Consider the following 20400-nt stretch of genomic DNA (forward strand, 5'->3'; position numbering starts at 1 on the left):
TTAAATATTAACATTCTCCAACTTACCTCGATGGAGTAGAAACAAAGAACAACCTGTACCTTCCCCTTCACATCCTAAGGTACACAGGTTTACAATTAACCTCAAATGAAGGTTTTAGAAAGTTCGAGAAAATGACAATATGCACTATAGAGTGTAATTCAATTATGAAGCAAATCATAAACCCTCAAAAAGAGATCCAGAAAGGTACGAACAGTTAGAGGGTGTTCGTAATAGAAAAAGGTTCCCCATCAAGTATTCTGAGGCCAGCTCTATAGGGAGATTCCAGGCTGAAGCTATAGGAGCACTAGACTTTGCTTAAGGTCTCACCTGACTCTATAACTCAATCTGCTCACGAGCGGCAATGAAAAAACATATGAAAAATTCTCAACTTTTTTTCCTATTCAATAATTTTAAATGTTTGCAAAAAAAAAAAAAGCAGAAGTAGATTTTTAATTTTCTTCTTTTTCCCTATCATTCCATTTCTAAAAGAATGAGAAGTTAAATTACAAAATATAAGAAAATCAGAGATAGTCAACCCTGAATAAGTAAATGAATTGGCTCCAAGAAAGTCTTTAAGTTATAACGTCTAGGTGTTTTGGGCAAAATAATGGCTAAACCTATTAGGAATGGCAAGAATTTTCCTAACACCTTGGTGAAGAGATAATACAATATTCACTTTTTAAAAACCGTATATATAAAATGTTGATTATCAATTCTGAGTGAGGGAGAAACGGGAGTGTTTGATGTACCATTTTCAACACCTTTCTCTATTAAAAAAAAAAAAATTATTGGGCCAGGCGCAATGGCTCACGCCTGTAACCCCAGCACTTTGGGAGGCAGGCCGAGGCGGGCGGATCACCTGAGGTCAAGAGTGATCACCATGGAGAAACCTCGTCTCTACTAAAAATACAAAATTAGCCTAGTGTGGTGGGCATGCCTATAATCCCAGCTACTCAGGAGGCTGAGGCAGGAGAATCGCTTGAACCCGGGAGGCAGAGGTTGCGGTGAGCTGAGATAGCGCCATTGCATTCCAGCAAAAAAAATCCTTAAATAAAAGAAGGAACCTATGTGCAGAGTTTCCCCGTATGTGTATGTGTGAATGTGTGTGTGTGTTTGTGTGTGTGACAGAGGGAGAGACAGGGAGTGAGAGAGAGAGAGAGAGAGAGAGAGAGGATTTTGTTTTTTTTGAGACAAGGTCTCATTGTGTCACCCAGGCTGGAGTGCAGTGGTGCCATTATAGCTCATTGCAGCCTTGATCTATTGGGCTCAAGCGGTCCTCCCACCTCAGCCTCCCAAGTAGCTGGGACCACAGGCACGTGCTACCATGCCTAATTTAATTTTTTTTTTTAATTTTTAGTACAGACAAGGTCTCCTTAGGTTGTCCAGGCTGGTCTCAAACTCCTGAGGTCAAGCGATCTTCCTGCCTCAGCCTCCCAAAATGCTGGGATTACAGGCATGAGCCACACAGTGCCTGGCCCATTTTTTTTTTTTTTTTTTAATTTTTTTTTAATAGAGAATTTCTAGCAACAAAAAGATGGGGTGGGCTCTAAATCTCCTACAGTATAGAACAATTCTTGGTCTAACTCAAATGTAATAGTAAATAATGAAAATGAAACTTTGCTGTATTTATCCAAGCTGTTTGCCAGCTAGAAAATTAACATTTGGAAATTCAAAAATAAATCTAAAGAATATTTATTGGGCAGGGCACAATGGCTCACGCCTGTAATCCCAACACTTTGGGAGGCCAAGGTGTGTGGATCACCTGAGGTCAGGAGTTGGAGACCAGTCTGGCCAACGTGGTGAAACTCGGTCTCTACTAAAAACACAAAAATTAGCCAGGTGTGGTGGTGCACACCTGTAATCTTAGCTACTCCGGAGGCTGAGGCAGGAGAATCGCTTAAACCTGGGAAGTGCAGGTTGCAGTGAGCTGAGATATGCCACTGCACTCCAGCCTGGGCGACATGGTGAGGACGCCATCCCAAAAAATAAAAAAGGAATATTTATTAAATAGAAGTTTTGTAATGATTAAACTGAATAGTGGGACCCTGCCTTTTTGCCTCTTTCTTCATTTAACATGCTCCAACTACAGAAGACAGACTTTTACAAAATTACCTGGAAAAGTGTGTTAGCACCTTGCAGTCTGGCTGGACTTAGGGGAGCAACGGGACTGAGAGTACTCCAAAAGTGGATACTGGAGAGCAAGGGGCTTGGAGTCAGTATGATGGGTGTCTGTAATACACAAAGCAAAAATATTCACTGAATGACTTACCAGGATGTTTTATCCTTGAAATAGCATACAAATAACCCAAACCTAAATATTGCCCTATCCTCCACTCCAAGTATCTCCAAGTCTGAAATTTTATCATGACAACTCATAAATGATTTTTACAAGCTAAGAAAGATAAAGGTGATAATAACTACTTAAAAATTTTTAAATTTTTATTTCAATAGTTTTTAGGGGTACAAGTGGTTTTTGGTTACATGGATGAGTTATTTGGTGGTAAATTCTGAGATTCTGGTGCTTAACCTCTTTTTAAGTCAACATTTATAAAGTCTTTTCCAAATAGAAAAACCAACCGGGGCCGGGCACGGTGGCTCAAGCCTGTAATCCCAGCACTTTGGGAGGCCGAGATGGGCGGATCACGAGGTCAGGAGATCGAGACCAGCCTGGCTAACACGGCAAAACCCCGTCTCTACCAAAAAAATACAAAAAAATACTAGCCGGACGAGGTGGTGGGCGCCTGTAGTCCCAGCTACTCGGGAGGCTGAGGCAGGAGAATGGCGTAGACCCGGGAGGCGGAGCTTGCAGTGAGCTGAGATCCGGCCACTGCACTCCAGCCTGGGCGACAGAGCAAGACTCCGTCTCAAAAAAAAAAAAAAAAAAAAAGAAAAACCAACCGGAATTCAGGTACAGAGGAATAATGGGTAACCAAGACACCAACATGTTTTTTTTTTTTTAATAATGAGGCCTGGGAAAAATCTATTAAAATGTTCTATGAGATGAGCAGGTTAATAAATAGCTAAAGTAACTGTACCAACTTGTTACTCAACGTCACACTGGTCATTTTTCTTACGGTTCTCAGGACCTACTGTTTTCTAACTTGAGATTATCACTGTTTTATAAGGTACCAACGAGTTTTATAAGACTGAGAGACAGCGAGAGAGCGTGTGTACTTTCTTTAGGAGGAAATAGAAAAATCAAAATATTTATTTAATTGTAGAACAATGAATTTTTTAAGAAAATACTCCAAACTTTCTATTTTAGCAATCCTAATTAAGATGAGAAATGGGGTAACTTTCACATGATAGTCACACGTAACCTTTCTAAGACAAACCTAAGTAAAAGAAAGCAAACTTGAGTGTATAAATTCTGGATTTGCTTAAAAGGGCAAATAAATGAAAGCAATGGTGATACCATAAAGAGCGAGTTACCTGTGAAAAAAATGCTGGTGTAAGAGAAGCTGTAGGGAGAGATGGGCTCAGTATTCCCAGTGGGCTTGGATCACTGCTTGTGATCACAAGGGTGGGTGCCAGTTCTAACCCTTTGGGTTTCTTGGATCTTGATGAATTATTTGCTTTGTCCTTTTCTGGCAAGACTGAATCCTGGTCTTTAGGCTCCAGTGACAAGTTCTCTGCAAGTTCCATTGGCTGAGAAGCCACTGAATCAATGTCTGTGTCGATGTCTGGGTGAGAACTCAGTGGTGGTGAAGGTGTTCTGGGAGGTTCCTGCAAAGGGGGTATAGACGAAATGGGTGGTGTGGTGGCAAAAACAGTTGTTACGTTAGATGCAGAAGTTGGGGCTTCCAGGGAAGGAAGTTTTGGGGAAACCAATGTCTCCAATGCTTGGATAGTTTCTTCTGAAGATGGAGAAATACTTGGGCTGGTTGAAATAGTAGCAACAACAGGTTCAACCGGTGGCTTTTTGGAAGGTGTCGTGACAAATTTGATGACAGATGGTGTGGGCTCCTGAGGAGATTTTTTCTCTGCCAGTTTCTCGGCTGGATTCTCAGTCTTTATCAATTTGAAAAGCTTTACATTGGAGGAGTTCAAAGAGTTGAGAGTAAATGAAGAATATAAGCCAGAGTGTATGTAGTCATTGCGGCTAGAGGTCTTGGCACCAGGCTGAGGTGGTTTCTCTTTCCCTCCATTCTCCACATCTTTGGAACTGCTGCTGACTTCACTGAAGTTTAAACTTTCACAGTCACCTTCAATCCTGCCCACTGTCATAGGATCCATGTTCAAAATCTCTGGATAAGAGACAAACTTGTACACAAACTTCTGACCATTCACTTTTTTGATGATATTCTGTAGGTTTAAAAAAAAAAAAACCAGCATTCTTATCCTTTCTTACAAATTTTATCCCATAGTTCATGAAAAAGCTGGCGTCGGCCAGGCGCAGTGGCTCACGCCTGTAATCCCAGCACTTTGGGAGGCCAAGGCAGGCGGATCACGAGGTCAGGAGATCAAGACCAGCCTGGACAACATAGTGAAACCCCGTCTCTACTAAAACAGAAAAAATTTGCAGGGTATGGTGGCGTGCGCCTGTAGTCCCAGCTACTCAAGAGGCTGAGGCAGAGGAATCATTTGAACCCAGGAGGCGGAGGTTGCAGTGAGCCAAGATCAAGCCACTGCACTCCAGCCTGGGGACAGAGCAAGACTCGGTCTAAAAAAAAGAAAAAAAAAAGAAAAAGCTGGTGTAATAAGGTTTGCCATTTTAGAATTAGACGTCACTTACTTAAAACTTTCAAAATCACCTAAATTCATCTAGCCATACCAAACACAGTCCCTACTATTATGGAGAAGTTAAGGCAAGAACACTTCAATGTCTTATTAACAAAACCGAGTATGTTACATAAAAGCTGAAGAATTTTAATTGCTTACTACTCTCAACCAAGTATGTGTACAGGTGAGAAGTCCCTGAACTGCAATCTCAAACAATTCCAAAGGTATAACCCATACACAGCCTGAGTCAGCAAAAAGGAATTTATTTACTTATTTATTTTTTTGAGATGAGGTCTCGCTCTGTCACCCACGCTGGAGTGTAGTGGTGCGATTCAGCTCACTGCAACCTCTGGTTCCCAGGTTCAAGCAATTCTCCTGCCTCAGCCTCTCAAGTAGGTGGGATTATAGGCACACATCACCACGCCTGGCTAATTTTGTATTTTTAGTAGAGATGGGGTTTTGCCATGCTGGCCAGGCTGGTCTTGAACTCCTGACCTCAACTGATCACCCACCTCGGCCTTCCAAAGTGTTGGGATTACAGGCGTGAGCCACTGTGCCCAGCTGCAAAAAAGGAATTTAGAACATAATATCTGTTAAGGTTCTTACTTCCTTCAGAAATTCCAGTTTATCTCCAGACAGGAAAGCTGATAAGATCAACCACTTAACTGTGAAAGAGCCCAGCATGGTGGCTCACGCCTAAAATCCCAGCACTCTGGGAGACCAGGCGGGTGGACTGCCTGAGATCAGGAGTTCAAGACCAGCCTCCTGTAAAGATTGTGAAACCCCATCTCTACTAAAAATACAAAAAGTAGCCAGCTGTGGTGGTGCATGCCTGTAATCCCAGCTACTTGGGAGGCTGAGGCAGGAGAATCACTTGAACCTGGAGGCAGAAGCTAAAGTCAGCTAAGATCACGCCACTACGCTCCAGCCCAGGTGACAGAGCGGGACTCTGTCTCAAAAAAAAAAAAAAAAAAAAAAAAAAAGTGAAAGAAATTAAGATCTCAGCAATTTTAACTAAAAAACCAACTCTGTGTATAAACAACTACTACTTAAGGTATAAGGTGTTAATTTGTATTCCCTGGGTTAAACTAAAACTAAAAATTAAGATATAAAACAAGTATATATATGTAGATATATATGTGTGTGTATATATACATATATGACGCCCCCCCTCCCCCAAGTCAGGGTTACTTGTCACTCAGGCTGGAGTGCAGCGGTGTGTGATCATGGTTCACTGCAGCCTCGACCACTTGAGCTTAAGCGATCCTCCTGCCTCAGCCTCCTGAGCACTGGGACTACAGGTGTACACCACCACCACGCCAGGCTGTTTTATTTTTTGTAGAGACGGGGTCTCCCTGTGTTGCCCAGGCTGGTCTCAAATTCCTGGGCTCAAGTGATCCTCCTGCTGCAGCCTCCCAAAGTGCTGGCATTACAGGCATGAGCTACTACTCCAGGCTTCACAATTTTTAAAGTAAATTATGACACACACGAGAATATTTATGTATCCTCAAGAATCTCAAATTGCTTTTGTCATATTCCAATTCTGTACATACTTTTTCTTTCAAAGACAACTGTAATTAGGAATAAAATATGTGTAATGGGAATAAGTTAATAAATAAGATCTGGGGTGGCTGGGTGTGGTGGCTCACACTTGCAATCCCAGCACTTTGGGAGGCCAACGCAGGTAGATAACCTGAAGTCAGGAGTTCGAGACGAGCTTGGCCAACATGGTGAAATCCCACCTCTACTAAGGAAATAAATAAATAAATAATAAAAAATTAGCCGGGCATGTTGGTGGCCACCTGTTATCCCAGCTACTTGGGAGGCTGAGACAGCAGAATAGTTTGAACCCTGGAGGCAGAGGTTGCAGTGAGCCAAGATTGCACCACTGCACTCCAGCCTGGGCGACAGAGAGAGATTCTGTCTCAAAAAAAGGAAAAAAAAAAAGAAAAGAAAAGAAAAGAAAGATTTGGTAGAAATACAGCCTGAACATTTATACCTTGTATCCTAATTCCAAACTGCTGCTACAAAATACACTGGATTAAAATAAACTAGGACATTGGTATCTATAACCTCAACAGAAAAGAAGGAATCATTCTTTTTTTTTTTTGAGATGGAGTCTCTCTGTTGCCCAGGCTGGAGTGCAATGGCGCGATCTCGGCTCACTGCAACCTCCGCCTCCAGGGTTCAAATGATTCTCCTGCCTCAGCCTCCTGAGTAGCTGGGATTACAGGCACCCACCACCACGGCCAGCTAACTTATTTTTGTATTTTTAGTAGATACGGGGTTTCACCATGTTGGTCAGGCTGGTCTTGAACTCCTGACCTCAGGTGATCCACCCTCCTTGGCCTCCCAAAGTGCTGAGATTACAGGCGTGAGCCACCGCAACCAGCCAAGAAGGAATCATTTTTGTCTTGAGGTTCTCTGTATAGTGTAAGATCAGGATGTGTACTACCTTTACATAATAGTATCTGAGGGCTCGGCTGAGTTTGTCATAATTCATGTTAGGTTTGTTCTTGCGAATCCCCCAGAGACGAGCCACCTCTTCTGCCTGCAAAAGCTTAAACTGCCCATCATTAGAGGTCCAACAGATCATGTGCTTGTTCTGAGGCTTCTGCAGGAGCTGAAGAAGGAACTGCCACAGGGTGATAGCACTGTCCATAGCAATGAGCTGAAACAATATAGATAAGATATGTGATAATATTAACAGCCTATTTAACACTGTATGTCAAGCACTGTTTTAAGTGCTCTAAACATATGAATTCATCCCCACATTTCTATAAGGTAGATACTACTGCATCCTCATTTTACATAAGAAAAAACTGACTCATAAGCGGGTTAAGTAACTTGTCCAACATCACACAAGGAAATGGTGAAGCTAAGATCTAAGCCCAGGCAATCTGGACCCAGAGTCCAAACTCTTAAGGATGCCACGCTGCTTAAGAAATGCCTTAAGCAACAAGCAACTTGCAAGGAGGAGAAGCTAGTTCCCTAAATTATAGCAAAAGACAATGATTGTCAATCACTAGTGACTGTCAATCACTGTTGTTAAATTTGAATCCTAAAATCTCATTGCTGTATTCTCTCAGGAGACCACCATTCCAGCATCTGTCTAAATCAACCCGATTTGGTTATTTGCCTGCGAGTGTGTTTGTGTCTATCTCAGGATGGCGCAGGGGCTGAGGTGTAGGGAATAACCTACTTTTGCTCCAACTGGTTTCCATCACCATAAATGTCATTTACATACAAATTGGCAGCATTTTGAATTCAACAAAGTGTTCTCTTAATTTCTCTGTCACTGTTCTGTCCACAGGGATTCCATCTGCAAAGATTCTCCTTTCATTAGCAACCTTTATGTGATTATCAAGACATGGGTTGAAGAAAAATCTTTTAGTATCTTAAGTTTCAGGATCTCCCTATTTAGGCCACAGTTTCTCGATTTTGGCATTATTGGTTTTGGGGGCCAGATAATTCTTTGTTGTGGGAAGTTGTCCTGTATACTGCAGTTTGTCTAACAGCATACCTGGCCTCTACCCACTAGATGCCAGTAGTACCCCCTGCCCCACTGAGACCATCAAAAATATCTCCAGACATTACCAAATATTCCCCTACGGGTCAAAATCATCCTGGCAGATAACCATTGGTTTAGGCAAAGGAGCAGCAAGGAATGCTCTCTCATAAAGGTATTTTCCTCATAGAATTTCAAAACACCTTTCTATTAGGAAGAATTCTTTAGGGCAGAAACTCTGGCCAAATCCATGTAAGTGTGTCCTAAGAATCCTATGATTGAATACTTCACAATACAACAAAACAAAAACAGAAAACCTTCCTTTCTCTAGTAATAAGATCTCAATGGGTTAGAATAGAGTTTGAAAACAAATTAAATCAATACCATTAAAACACTACAAGAGGCCGGGGGCGGTGGCTCAAGCCTGTAATCCTAGCACTTTGGGAGGCCGAGACGGGCGGATCACGGGGTCAGGAGATCGAGACCATCCTGGCTAACACGGTGAAACCCCATCTCTACTAAAAAATACAAAAAACTAGCCGGGCGAAGTGGCGGGCGCCTGTGGTCCCAGCTACTCGGGAGGCTGAGGCAGGAGAATGGCGTAAAAACCCGGGAGGTGGAGCTTGCAGTGAGCTGAGATCCGGCCACTGCACTCCAGCCTGGGCGACAGAGCCAGACTGAGTCTCAAAAAAAAAACAAAAAACAAAAAACAAAAAAACACTACAAGAATAGATCAAAATTGGACTGCATCAAAATTTAAAACCATTGTGCTACAAATAATGCCATCAAGTGAGAAGACAATCCCCCAAATGGGAGAATATTTTCAAACCATGTATCACAAAAGGAACCTGTATCCAAAATACATAAAAAACGCCTACAACTTTAAAAAAAAGTAAAGAATTTGAAAAGACATCATAGCAAAGAAGATATACAAATAGCCAATAAACACACAAAAAAATGTTCTACATTGGCTGAATCTGCCCACATGTCACCACTATCACCACCACCCCCATCCTGGCTCCCCCAGGTTCCCTCAGCCCAGCCTAGTTCAGCCTGGTTACCGGGAGGATGAAGTTCGTGTACAAAGAAGAGCATCCGTTCAAGAAACACGCTGCTCCCAGAGCGAGAAGATTGGAACGAAATACCCAGACTGGGTGCCAGTGATAGTAGAAAAAGCTCCCAAAGCTTGGATAGGAGACCTGGACAAAAAGAAATACCTGGTGCTTTCTGATCTCACAGTTGGTCAGTTCTACTTCTTTTTTTTTTGAGATGGAGCCCCACTCTGTCACCCAGGCTGGAGTGCAGTGGCGCAATCTTGACTCACTGCAACCTCCACCTCCTGGGTTCAAGCGATTCTCCTGTCTCAGCCTCCTGAGTAGCTGGGATTACAGGCACCCACCACCACGCCCAGCTAATTTTTGTATTTTTAGTAGAGGCAGGGTTTCACCATGTTGGTCAGACTGGTCTCAAACTACTGCCCTCATGATCTGCCTGCCTCAGCCTCCGGAAGTGCTGGGATTACAGGTGTGAGCCACCGCACCCGGCCCAGTTCTACTTTTTGATCCGGAAGCGAATTCATCTCCGAGCTGAGGATGCCTTGCTTTTCTCTGTCAACAATGTCATTCTGCCCACCAGTGCCACAATGGGTCAGCTCTACCAGGAACACCATGAAGACTTCTTTCTCTACGTTGCCTACAGTGATGAAAGTGTCTACGGTCTGTGATGCTGCTGCCCCTGAGCTGAAGGTGGGGGTCTCATTCTGCAAAGAGAGGTGGCCTCCCTTTCTTGACCTCCTCCTCCAAGCTCAAACACCACCTCCCTCATTCAGGACCGGCACTTCTTAATGTTTGAGGCTTTCTCTCCAGCCTCTCTTAGGATGGGTAATGGTGGAGTTGGCATCTCGTACCTCTCCTTTCTCCTTTCTTCCCCTTTCTCTGCCTGCCTTTCCCACTCTGCTTTAGACTTCTTGATTGTCAGTCTCTGTAACATCCAGTGGTTGTTTTGGTTTCTGTTCCTTTTCTGATCGCCCAAGGGGCTCAGAACCCCAGCAATCCCTTCCTCTTACTACCTTCTTTTTGGGGGGTAGTTGGAAGGGACTGAAATTGTGACGGGACCACCAAAAAAAAAAATGCTCCACACAGTTATTAGGGAACTAAAAATCAAAACCACCTAAGAAACCACCTCATGCCTACTTGGAAGGCTATAATCAAGAAGATAGACAATAACAAATATTGGCAACGATGTAGAGAAATCGAAGCCCTTGTACATTGCTGGTGGGAATGTAAAATGGTGTAGACACTTTGGACACATTTACCACATGACCCAACAATTCTACTCCTAGGTATATACCCAAAAGAAATGAAAAATATGTCCATACAAAAACTTACACAGTAATGTTCTTAGCAGAATTATTCATAACATCTAAAAGTAGAAACAAACTAAAAGTCCGTCAACTGATGAATGAATAAAATGTGGCACATTCATAATGGGGTATAATCCAGCCACAGAAAGGAATGAGGTACAGACACACACACACACACACACAAGGAAGAACCTTGAAAACATTATGCAAGTGACTAATAGAAGCCAGTCCACAGAAGACCACATATTGTATGGTTCCACTTATATGAAATGTCCAGAATAGGAAAATCCATAGACATAGAAAATAGATGAGTAATTCTTTAGGACTGGGGGCCAAAAAGCAGGGGGAAGAGAAGTGGAGAATGACATATAATGGGTACAGGGTTTCTTTTGGGGGTGATGAAAATATTCTAAACTTAGATTGTGTTGATGCTTGAACAAAACCCACAGCATATTACACCTAAGGAGATGAATTTTATGGTATGTGAATTATATCTCAATAAAGATGTTTAAAACAACACAACAAACATTACAAAAGTTAGGTCTGGGAAGACTAATTCTAACAACAACGTCACAGAAGATGGGATCCTTACGGGTCAACTATGCCTACTTCCAAAAAGGGCAGAGATAAGAAACTGCAGTGGAAAATAGTTGAGTTTCCATAACTTTTCTGAAACACTGAGAATGTCCTCCAATAATCCTCATGATTATCACTTTGAAGCTGGTTGTACAGAGATAGTCATCTAAAAGTAACGATGCAAAAATAATAAAGGATAGAAAGGGAGAGATGCTGCCCACAGTGAGAATTCATGGAAAAGCTGAGGCCATGAGTCCCAAGTCTCTTTTATCACAGTCACATACTCTATCCATTAGGGAAACCACTTTCCCAATGGATAAAAGCACTCACATCATTGACTGATTGTTAAAAAAAAAGCATTACATATTAGATACCGATAATAATCCACAAATATGAAGTGCTACCTTAATGCCAAATAACCGTGCCCACTGGAAATCATAGTTCCCCATAGCCTCACTTAAGCGGGGCTAAAATAGTGGTTTTATACTATACCCGTTAAGCATGGTGGAGGCAGGTAGGGGTTCCCTGTTATGTCTCTGAGTTTACCTGATAGGCCTTCCTTCTGATGCCTAATGATGGCAAGTTACTGTTCTACAACACAGTTTTCCCACTTAAACAATTATTTCTAATATAATCCTGTTAAAACTACTTTCTAGTAAATATTATCTTAAGCCAAGAACTCAATTTCCACATTTCCAGACATCACCTTCATATAAGACTGCTTTTAGGGGTGGAGTATGAATCCATTTGTGAGAAGATGAAGGAAAGACAAGAGAATGGGAGTCTCTAGCCTACACAAATGGGGTGCCTATTACTCCATTTGTTTTTGAAAAAATTCCAACACCCGAATCCTAGAGTCTTAATACCTATCATGTAGATAACATTTGAGCCCTGTAAGTTTAAAGCCTCGGCTATACATCTAAAAAGACAAAAACAACAAATTAATGTCCCCATAATGAGCACTCAAGGAGATTCCCCAAAATACAGGTGTTCCCCAGATGGTACAGTTAACTTGCACCTTCCCTGTTGGTTATCAGTGGAGCAGCATGTATTCAGTCAAACGCTGGTGAGCTGTTGGCTGCTTTAGGGTAGAACTGAGCTGTTGTGGAAAATGCTGATGCTTCTTTAGCATCTAGTGTGTCTACGATAGAAGGTTGTGGACAGCAAAAGAAAAATGGCTTTGGCCAGGTATAGTAGCTCACGCCTGTAATCTCAGCACTTTGGGAGGCAGAGGCGGGTAGATCACGAGGTCAGGAGATGGAGACCATCCTGGCTAACAAGGTGAAACCCGTGTCTATTAAAAATACAAAAAATTAGCCGGGAGTGGTGGTGGGCGCCTGTAGTCCCAGCTACTCGGGAGGCTGAGGCAGAAGAATCCCTTGAACCTGGGAGGCGGAGCTTGCAGTGAGCCGAGATCGCGCCACTGCACTCAAGCCTGGGCAACAGAGACTCCCTCTTAAAAAAAAGAAAAAAGAAAAAATGGCTTTGAGGTTTTAGACTGAAGTATTAGAAATGATTTTGAGAAAAACAAAGATATAAAATGGACATTTTCAGTGGGTACTTTAAAGGAATATTTTAATTCAATTATGATATTGTTACTCTTTTGATTGAAAAGCACCTAACGTCTTCGTATATAGTTAAGTCAAAACTCTTCATGTTAGTTTCAAAAAGTGTGGTATTAACTATGATCTTCAATGATTTCATCAGATATAAAAGAGAGCTGGCCAGGCATACGTCTATCATCCCAGCACTATGGGAGGCCAAGGAGGGCAGATCACTTGAGGTCAGCGGTTCTAGACCAGCCTTGGCCAACATGGTGAAACCCTGTCTCCACTAAAAATACAAAAATTATCTGGGCATGGTGGTGGGCACCTGTAATCCCAGCTACTCGGGAGGCTGAGGCAGGAGAAACATTTGAACCCGGGAGGCGGACTCCACAGGGAGCTGAAATCACGCCACTGCACTCCAGCCTGGGAGACAGAGCAAGACCCTGTCTCAAAAAAAAAAAAAAAAAAAAAAAAAAAGGCTGGAGAAAAAAATTCCCTAAGACAGTTATTAAAAACTACGTGGTGGCTTCATGCCTGTAATCCCAGCACTATGGGAGGCCAAGGAGGGAGCTCGAGCTCAGGAGTTCACGACCGGCCTGGACAACATGTTGACACCCTGTCTCTACCTAAAAAACAAAAAATTAGCCGGGCATGGTGGTGCGTGACTACTCGGGAGGCTGAGGTGGGAGAATGGCTTCAGCCTGGGAGATGGAGGTTGCAGTGAGCAGAGATCACATCACTGCACTCCAGCCTGGGCAACAGAGTGAGATCTTGTCTCAAACAAAAACAAAAACACAACACAACACAACAAAACCTTTTATTCTTATCAAAAAAAAAAAAAAAAAAAAAGGAGAATTACTTGATTTTCCTTCTCACAAGAATCTCGAGTTTTCTACAATTGCAATTTTTAAAGTTTAAAATTATAACAAAGGAAGAAAACACTTAACTGGTCCAAATGAAGGAGTTTGATTTTTGAGGTGGTAAAGGCTGAAAACATAATTGATTCTATTTTAACACTTCAAAGATAGACCAATCCCTGTGCTAAATTGAAAGAAGTGAGCATGTTGAAGTAATGTATTAAGGAAAGGAAGTCTCTATTAAATAAAACCTTTTCCACCCTAAACGTGTTTATAATACACACAGTCCAGTTGCTGTGGTGACCCATAGCCCAACTATTTTTCAGAGACAGTAGCTAAGACCCAAAAAAACACAAAGTCTCCAAATTTTCTTCAGCCTGCTACTTAAAACCAAGTATCAAGCCTAGTATCGAATCAAAATACTCACGGTTGTCAAAAAGTAACCAAAAGTAACCAGACGTTTTTAACTACACAGGCTCCTAAAAAATATTCTCTTTGTATAGGATCCTGCAGTCCTTACAATATTCTTACAATAAAACTTGAAGACACTATTTCACTAGGAGTGAACAGATTCCACTTACGCAGTTTTAATGTTTAAGTAAAATCAAAGAGAAGAGTGTTCCTGAAGGGAAAATATTGAATCATACTACATTTTAATGAAAACACCGCTGCCAAGCCTAAATATTGAAGCACCGTTTTCCAAGCCAGGGGGTGGGAAGAGGACACAGGATCTTATCTATCAACCAAAGAGATGGGCAGACCATTCTGATGAGGCATAAAACTCCAGAATCTTTATTTAAATTCCCCAAATTTCAAAGAGCAATAGCTGGAGAAAAAGTCAAGTGTGTACTTTTGACTACTTCAGTCAACAACATCCCTATTTCCTTCCAAGGCCAGTTACTATCCCGCCCCGAAAGATGTTTCCAATTGATCTTCCCAGGAACGAAGCTACCAGCCTTGATGCAGCTGTGCACAAGGCGGAAAGTAAAGAGGGGCGGGGGGCCGCTGGAGCGAAATAGCAAAAGAAATGAAACTCGACACCGGATGACTAGCGAGCTTGGGGAGAGGAAGAAACACGGACGGCCGCGCGTGCCCCACAGGAGATCAAAGTCCAGGGGAAGAGGTGCAACCTCACCGGGCCTTGGTAAGCACTGAGTTACTGTACTTTCATTTTCCAACTTCCTGTCACTACAGAAAGTCAGAATTGCTCCCCTCCTCCCCACCCACGCCGAAAAAATCGCCGCCACCTTTCGCCCACGGGACCTCGGGGGACCAAATAAGAGGCGACGAAAGCTGAGCGGTGCGCTCCGGCGTCCACCTGCGCGCCGCGGTGCCCGGCCGGCCGGGGGCGGACCCAAGAGGAGCGCGCGCCCGGCCCCCGCCCCCACTTCCTGTTGTGCCGCGCACCCCTCGGCCCCCGTCCCAGCTCCCGGCCGGTGAGGCTGCGGCCGCGAGATCCCGAGGGGGTGCGCGGGGCTGGCCGCTCACCGACGCCACGCGCGGGGCTCCCCCTCGGTCTCCGCCTCGAACACGATGCGCCTCTCCGCCCTCAGCCTCCTCCTCACGCTGGAAACTCGAGGACGGCGCGGCAGCCGCTGCGACCCCCGCGGCGGAGCCGGAGAACGCGGCGGCGGCCCAGCCGAGCCCGCCGGGTGCCCGCAGCCGCCCGCATCTCCCGCCGCCGCGGCTCCTCGCGCCCCGCCCACCCCGCCCCCGCACGCGGCAGCGGCGGCGCGGGTCTTGGGGCCGCTACACGCCGGGCGCGCGCGCTCGGGGCGTTCCTCGCAGCGGCGGGGCCTGCCAGGCGCTCCGCGGCCGCCGCCACTCTCAAACCCCCCGGCTGCGCCTGGGTCCCTCCCAGACGCCGTAGTCGCCAACGTCACTTCCGGGGGGAGGGGCCGCGATTCCGAAAGGGTGTTGTGAGCCGCGGCTGCCCGCAAACCCGGGTTTGGTGTGGCTAGGGGATGCAGCTAGGGCGCCTCCTGGAGTCGTCTCGCCGCCGTTAGCGGCGTTCGGTGCAGTTGCTTCCAGTTCCCTTAGGCGCCCGTCCGGGACGCGCCAGCACCCAAGCTACCGCCTGGGCCGGGACGTTGGACTACTCAGGGGCGCGCCACGTTCTCCTCGGTTGGAGGGAAGAGGTGGCGCTCGCGGAGCAACCTGCTGGGGACCACTTCTGTTGGTGTTAAGCTCTGGCAAGAGGCTCCTCCCTCCTGTGTTGCTCGTCTGCCTTACCACTCGCTATTAGAAGTTGGGGTCGCTACAGCTTTCTCACCGAAGTGCCAGATACCAGGACATTACAAACGCTTGATAAATACTAAATTAGCACTGTGGCTTTCTAGCCTGGGGACTAACAAATGGGAGCGCTGGAGTCGTGGGAAAAGTTTGCCATGGCGATGGAGGCAGTGACCAGAAATCCATTCGTGGCTCTACCCCTCACTAACTCACCAATTTTAAGCAACCTTAACCTCTCTAAAACAAGGATGGAGAGAACCCAGTCTCTCAGAGTTGTTGTAACGATTAAAGAAGCTAAGGTGCATGAAACACCTAGCAAGAGTTTCTCGCTTAGAGGTTCTCATTAAGTAAAATTCTTAAGGAATCAGGTCATACTTGGTACAAGAAGCTACTTGAGCAGTTTAGCACCAGAAGGAATGTAAAGTCATAAATTAGGACAGCTGAACAAAACCTCCAAGAAATAGATTACATGTTTGTTTAACAAGAAACCAAAGCCAGGTCAGTGTCTGAGTTACTGGTTATTCGTGACCATTTACTAGCTGTGTGACCTGTAGTGAGTTGCTTAACCTCTCTGAACCTCGGTTTCTTCATGTAAAATGACGATAATAAGCAGCATTGCTGAGAGGATTAAATGAAATATAGGGCGTAATGTACTTATGTACCTAGCATATAGTAGATACCCAGTAAATAGTGGTGTCATTTATTTTTGCCGCCACAATTGAATTTATAGTTAATTGAACTCACTGAAATGTGATTCTGTCATCCTTTTGTAGGCTTTTGGAAGAGAATCATCACTTCCTTGATTTCCGGCCTCCTCCTCCATAATGCAGAGTAATTATAATCCACAAAGGTAGCTTATTCCTGTAAAAAACAACTCTACCAAAAGATGTTAGCTTTCCAAAATAAATTTTACCAAAGCATGCAAACGTATTAAGACATATGTTTTATAAGGAACATACGGTATCTGAAAAGCCCTAGCAGTCTTGGCCCCTAACATAAAATTTTCCTTGCAACAACTTCCATCTTGAAAACCAAGAAAAAAAAAATTATTAAAGTAGGCTGTTTAAGATATGCCTATTGGAAACATTTGTTTATAGAAAGATTTCATTTTAAAGCCTCCTACCAAGAACAGTTAAGGGTTGTGGAGATTTGCAGACTACCCTGCTGTGTTCAAACTGGCAGTAAACATCTGATTCAGCCTTAGGGTCAGTAGTTGTGTCATACCCCTTTTAGACTGAGCTTACAGCATTGTCAATTGCAGTGTATTTTTGGAAAACAGCCTGCTTTGGGAGTTCTTAAATTAGTCATAGCAAGTCTGTCTGCTTTTAAATTGACTTTTTTTTTCTTTAAGGCAGTACATGTTGACAGAAGAGAAAGGAAGAAAAGTGGATTTCTAACTAGAGAACTTGAGGGGAAAAGTTAATTAATGTGCCTGGTTTTCCCACTCAAGATTCTATAAATACGCAATCTCTCTCCATGGTTCCTCACACAACAGATGGTTCTGTTTGTGCAAACTCCATGGTAGTTACGTTGGTCAACCAAAAAGAGTCAACCAAAAAGACCGTGCTCTTTTTCGTTATCTTGTTTGGTCACTTTCCCACCAGATACATGGATTCCTAATCTTAGCCTTAGTTACTCAGGGCCATCCCAAAGAACATTTGTAGGTTTTATTAAAATGTTTATTTGTTTTTTTGAGACGCAGTTTCGCTCTTCCTGCTCAGGCTGGAGTGCAATGGGGCAATCTCGGCTCACTGCAACCTCCGCCTTCTGGGTTCAAGTGAGTCTCCTGCCTCAGCCTCCCAAGTAGGTGGGATTACAGGCATGCGCCACCATGCCTGGCTAAATTTTTTTGTATTTTTAGTAGAGATGGAGTTTCTCCGTGTTGGTCAGGCTGGTCTTGAACTCCCAACCTCAGGTGATCCGCCTGCCTCGGCCTCCCAAAGTGCTGGGATTACAGGTGTGAGCCACTATGCCTGGCTTAAAATGTTTAAATATGTATTTTCTACCTGGTCTGCCCGAGATTTTGTTTCTTTTTCTTTTTTTTTTTTTTTGAGACGGAGTCTTACTCTGTCACCCAGGCTGGAGTACAGTGGCACAATCTTGGCTCACTGCAACCTCTGCCTCCCAGGTTCAAGCAATTCTTCTGCCTCAGTCTCCTGAGTAGCTGGGACTACAGGCGTGCACCACTACGTCCGGCTCATTTTTGTATTTTTAGTAGAGATGGGGTTTTACCATGTTGGCCAGGCCGGTCTCAAACTCCTAACCTCATGATCCGCCCGCCTCGGCTTCCTAGAGTGTTGGGATTACAGGCGTGAGCCACCGTGCCTGGCCTAGATTTTGTTTCTTAATCATTGCAGTTATCTCAGCTCTGCAACCCCTTCCCCCTAATTTAATTACATTTCCTATCCCTATAACACATAGTTATGATAATTACTTCTCAAGACAACTTCTTCTTCCCTCTCTTTTATTTCACTGCTTCATCATTACTCCCAGTCACTATCCCTTTTTCCTAAAGAAGTGTTTTCACAGATTATGACTGACTAAGCAAGCATGGAGCCATCCAGTTGCCTGTTACGTCTTTCAAGCAATGTCTTGCACGTGACGTCAAGAGGAGATATCTTTTAAGTCAAAGAGAGCACCCACAACCCCAGGTGGGGATAAGTGTGGAGCAAATTGCAACATGACTGAGAAGAAAGAAAAAAAATCTGGGATATCTGGGTTCTAGCCTTTGAGTCTCCCTAAACTCAAAGCTTGAAAGTTACCCTTTCTGGGTTTCACTTTCAATGTCTTTAGAAATAAAAGAGACATACTTTTCACTTCATGCCTGTGATGGATAGACTAAAAGAAAAAGGTAGTAGGCTGGTTGCGGTGGCTCATGCCTGTAATCCCAGCACTTTGGGGGGCCGAGGCGGGTGGATCACCTGAGGTCCGGAGTTCAAGACCAGCCTGGTCAACATGGCGAAACCCCGTCTCTGTTAAAATACCAAAAAAATTCGCCAGGTGTGGTGGCAGGCACCTGTTATCCCAGCTACTCAGGAGGCTGAGGCAGAAGAATGGCTTGGACCCGGGAGGTGAAGGCTTCAGTGAGCTGATACCACGTAACTGCACTCCAGCCTGGGCGACAGGATCGAAACTGTGTCTCAAAAAAAAAAAAAGGCAGATGATGAAATGATGCTTTGAACTCTTGGTAAATGGCCCTATTGCTATTATATTTGTGTGGACTGAGATCTTAGATAGAGGGAAAGTTATCTTTGAAAAGAAAACTCTGACTAGCTGTATATTGAATCTGGCAGCACTGGCAACCCCTACTACCTGTTAAGGTCCTAAACTTTACCAAATATAACCAGTAAAAGTTTCATCCCCAATAATAAGGCTTTTAATCAGAAGGTATTCAGGGCCCAGAGAAAACCCAATCAGAAGGTCCTTGAACAAGGTACCTGTGGTCTGTATAGACTGAAGTAAACTCATGGCACCATCTTTCAGGACTTGCTGTAACCTCCACACAGTACATTGTTTTCTCAGAGAGGGCATGACAAGACATGTTATTGCAATTACTCCCTGGGGCATAGCAACTATGTAATATGTTTGATGACCTGTCACAAACACAGCTCAGAAAATAGCTTCATATAATTTTCATTCTTGATCTCTATACCCAGTCTACTTATTTTCTTTTAACATTTTTAACCTCAATTTTACTGGTCTTTGATAAATGTATTATTTCTAGGCCTATAAAAATCGATATGGAATATATAATAGAGAAAGAAGAGAGAATATATCAATTTTTGTTTCTGAGACAAAATCTCACTCTGCCACCCAGGCTGGAGTGCAGTGATGTGATCTTGACTCATTGCAACCTCTGCCTGCCGGGTTCAAGCGATTCTCCTGCCTCAGGCACCTGAGTAGCTGGGATTACGGGTGTGTGCCACCACACCTTGCTAATTTTTGTATTTTTAGTAGAGATGGGGTTTTGCCATGTTAGCCAGGCTGGTCTCGAACTCCTGACCTCAGGTGAGCCACCTGCCTTGACCTCCTAAAGTGTTGGGATTACAGGCGTGAGCCACCTTTGGAAAAGGTGTTCCTTAACTGATAAAAGCTCATGAAATCTGTCTCTTATATTAAGATTCTGGTGTTTGGACCAGCTCCCTGCAGAATACATATTGCTCTGAATTTTAAGCCAAAAGAATTTTTCCTCCCTGGTGTATTTTATAATCACTGTCTGAAAAAAAATTCTTCAATTAAAATTAATTAAGGAACCACCAGTATATGATAACTATGCTGTTATTGCAGAAGAAACGCAAAGAGCATTTGCTCTTCTAGGAATTTTGAGTCTTACATTGGCAACACTGACACTCTCAGGGACCATCATTGCTATCCACGACTTCAGCATTTTCAGAATTCTTTTGCTATCCCATTCACATGAACAAAGAATTCAGCTAAGGATCCAGAAATGATGGGAGAGGCAGGCAGGCTGACAAACGAAGATGTAAGTGCAGCTCTGAGCAGGGTTTTGTGTTGCTGTGAGGGAAGGAAAGTGAGGGTTTGGAGAGAGGAAAATTGCCACCTCCTACTGCATTAAAGAACATTTCCTGGAAAAGG

General features: G+C 43.8%; 1 protein-coding gene and 1 pseudogene across 3 annotated transcripts in view; one reads left to right on the forward strand and one right to left on the reverse strand.

The window, feature by feature from the left end:
• ELK4 (ETS transcription factor ELK4) overlaps positions 1 to 15420 on the reverse strand; it is a 96836-nt gene extending 81416 nt beyond the window's left edge. For 2 of the 3 annotated variants that reach the window (XR_012432182.1, XM_045395829.3), the window contains exons 1-4: positions 15061 to 15420; positions 7178 to 7393; positions 3433 to 4305; positions 2113 to 2229 (exon numbers count right to left, since the gene is read on the reverse strand). Coding sequence is in view for 2 of the 3 variants with exons in the window: in XM_045395829.3 (XP_045251764.1) it covers positions 2113 to 2229; positions 3433 to 4305; positions 7178 to 7384 (1197 nt within the window). In the remaining variant the exon portion in view is untranslated. Of the gene's footprint in view, positions 1 to 2112; positions 2230 to 3432; positions 4306 to 7177; positions 7394 to 14819; positions 14935 to 15060 lie in introns of those variants that run through there. The other variant, XM_005540600.4, reaches the window with a different exon arrangement.
• LOC102114900 (gamma-aminobutyric acid receptor-associated protein-like) lies at positions 9299 to 9953 on the forward strand (annotated as a pseudogene).
• Positions 15421 to 20400: the final 4980 nt, after the last annotated feature.

This window comes from Macaca fascicularis, chromosome 1, assembly GCF_037993035.2.
Source record: "Macaca fascicularis isolate 582-1 chromosome 1, T2T-MFA8v1.1".
NCBI lineage: Eukaryota > Metazoa > Chordata > Mammalia > Primates > Cercopithecidae > Macaca > Macaca fascicularis.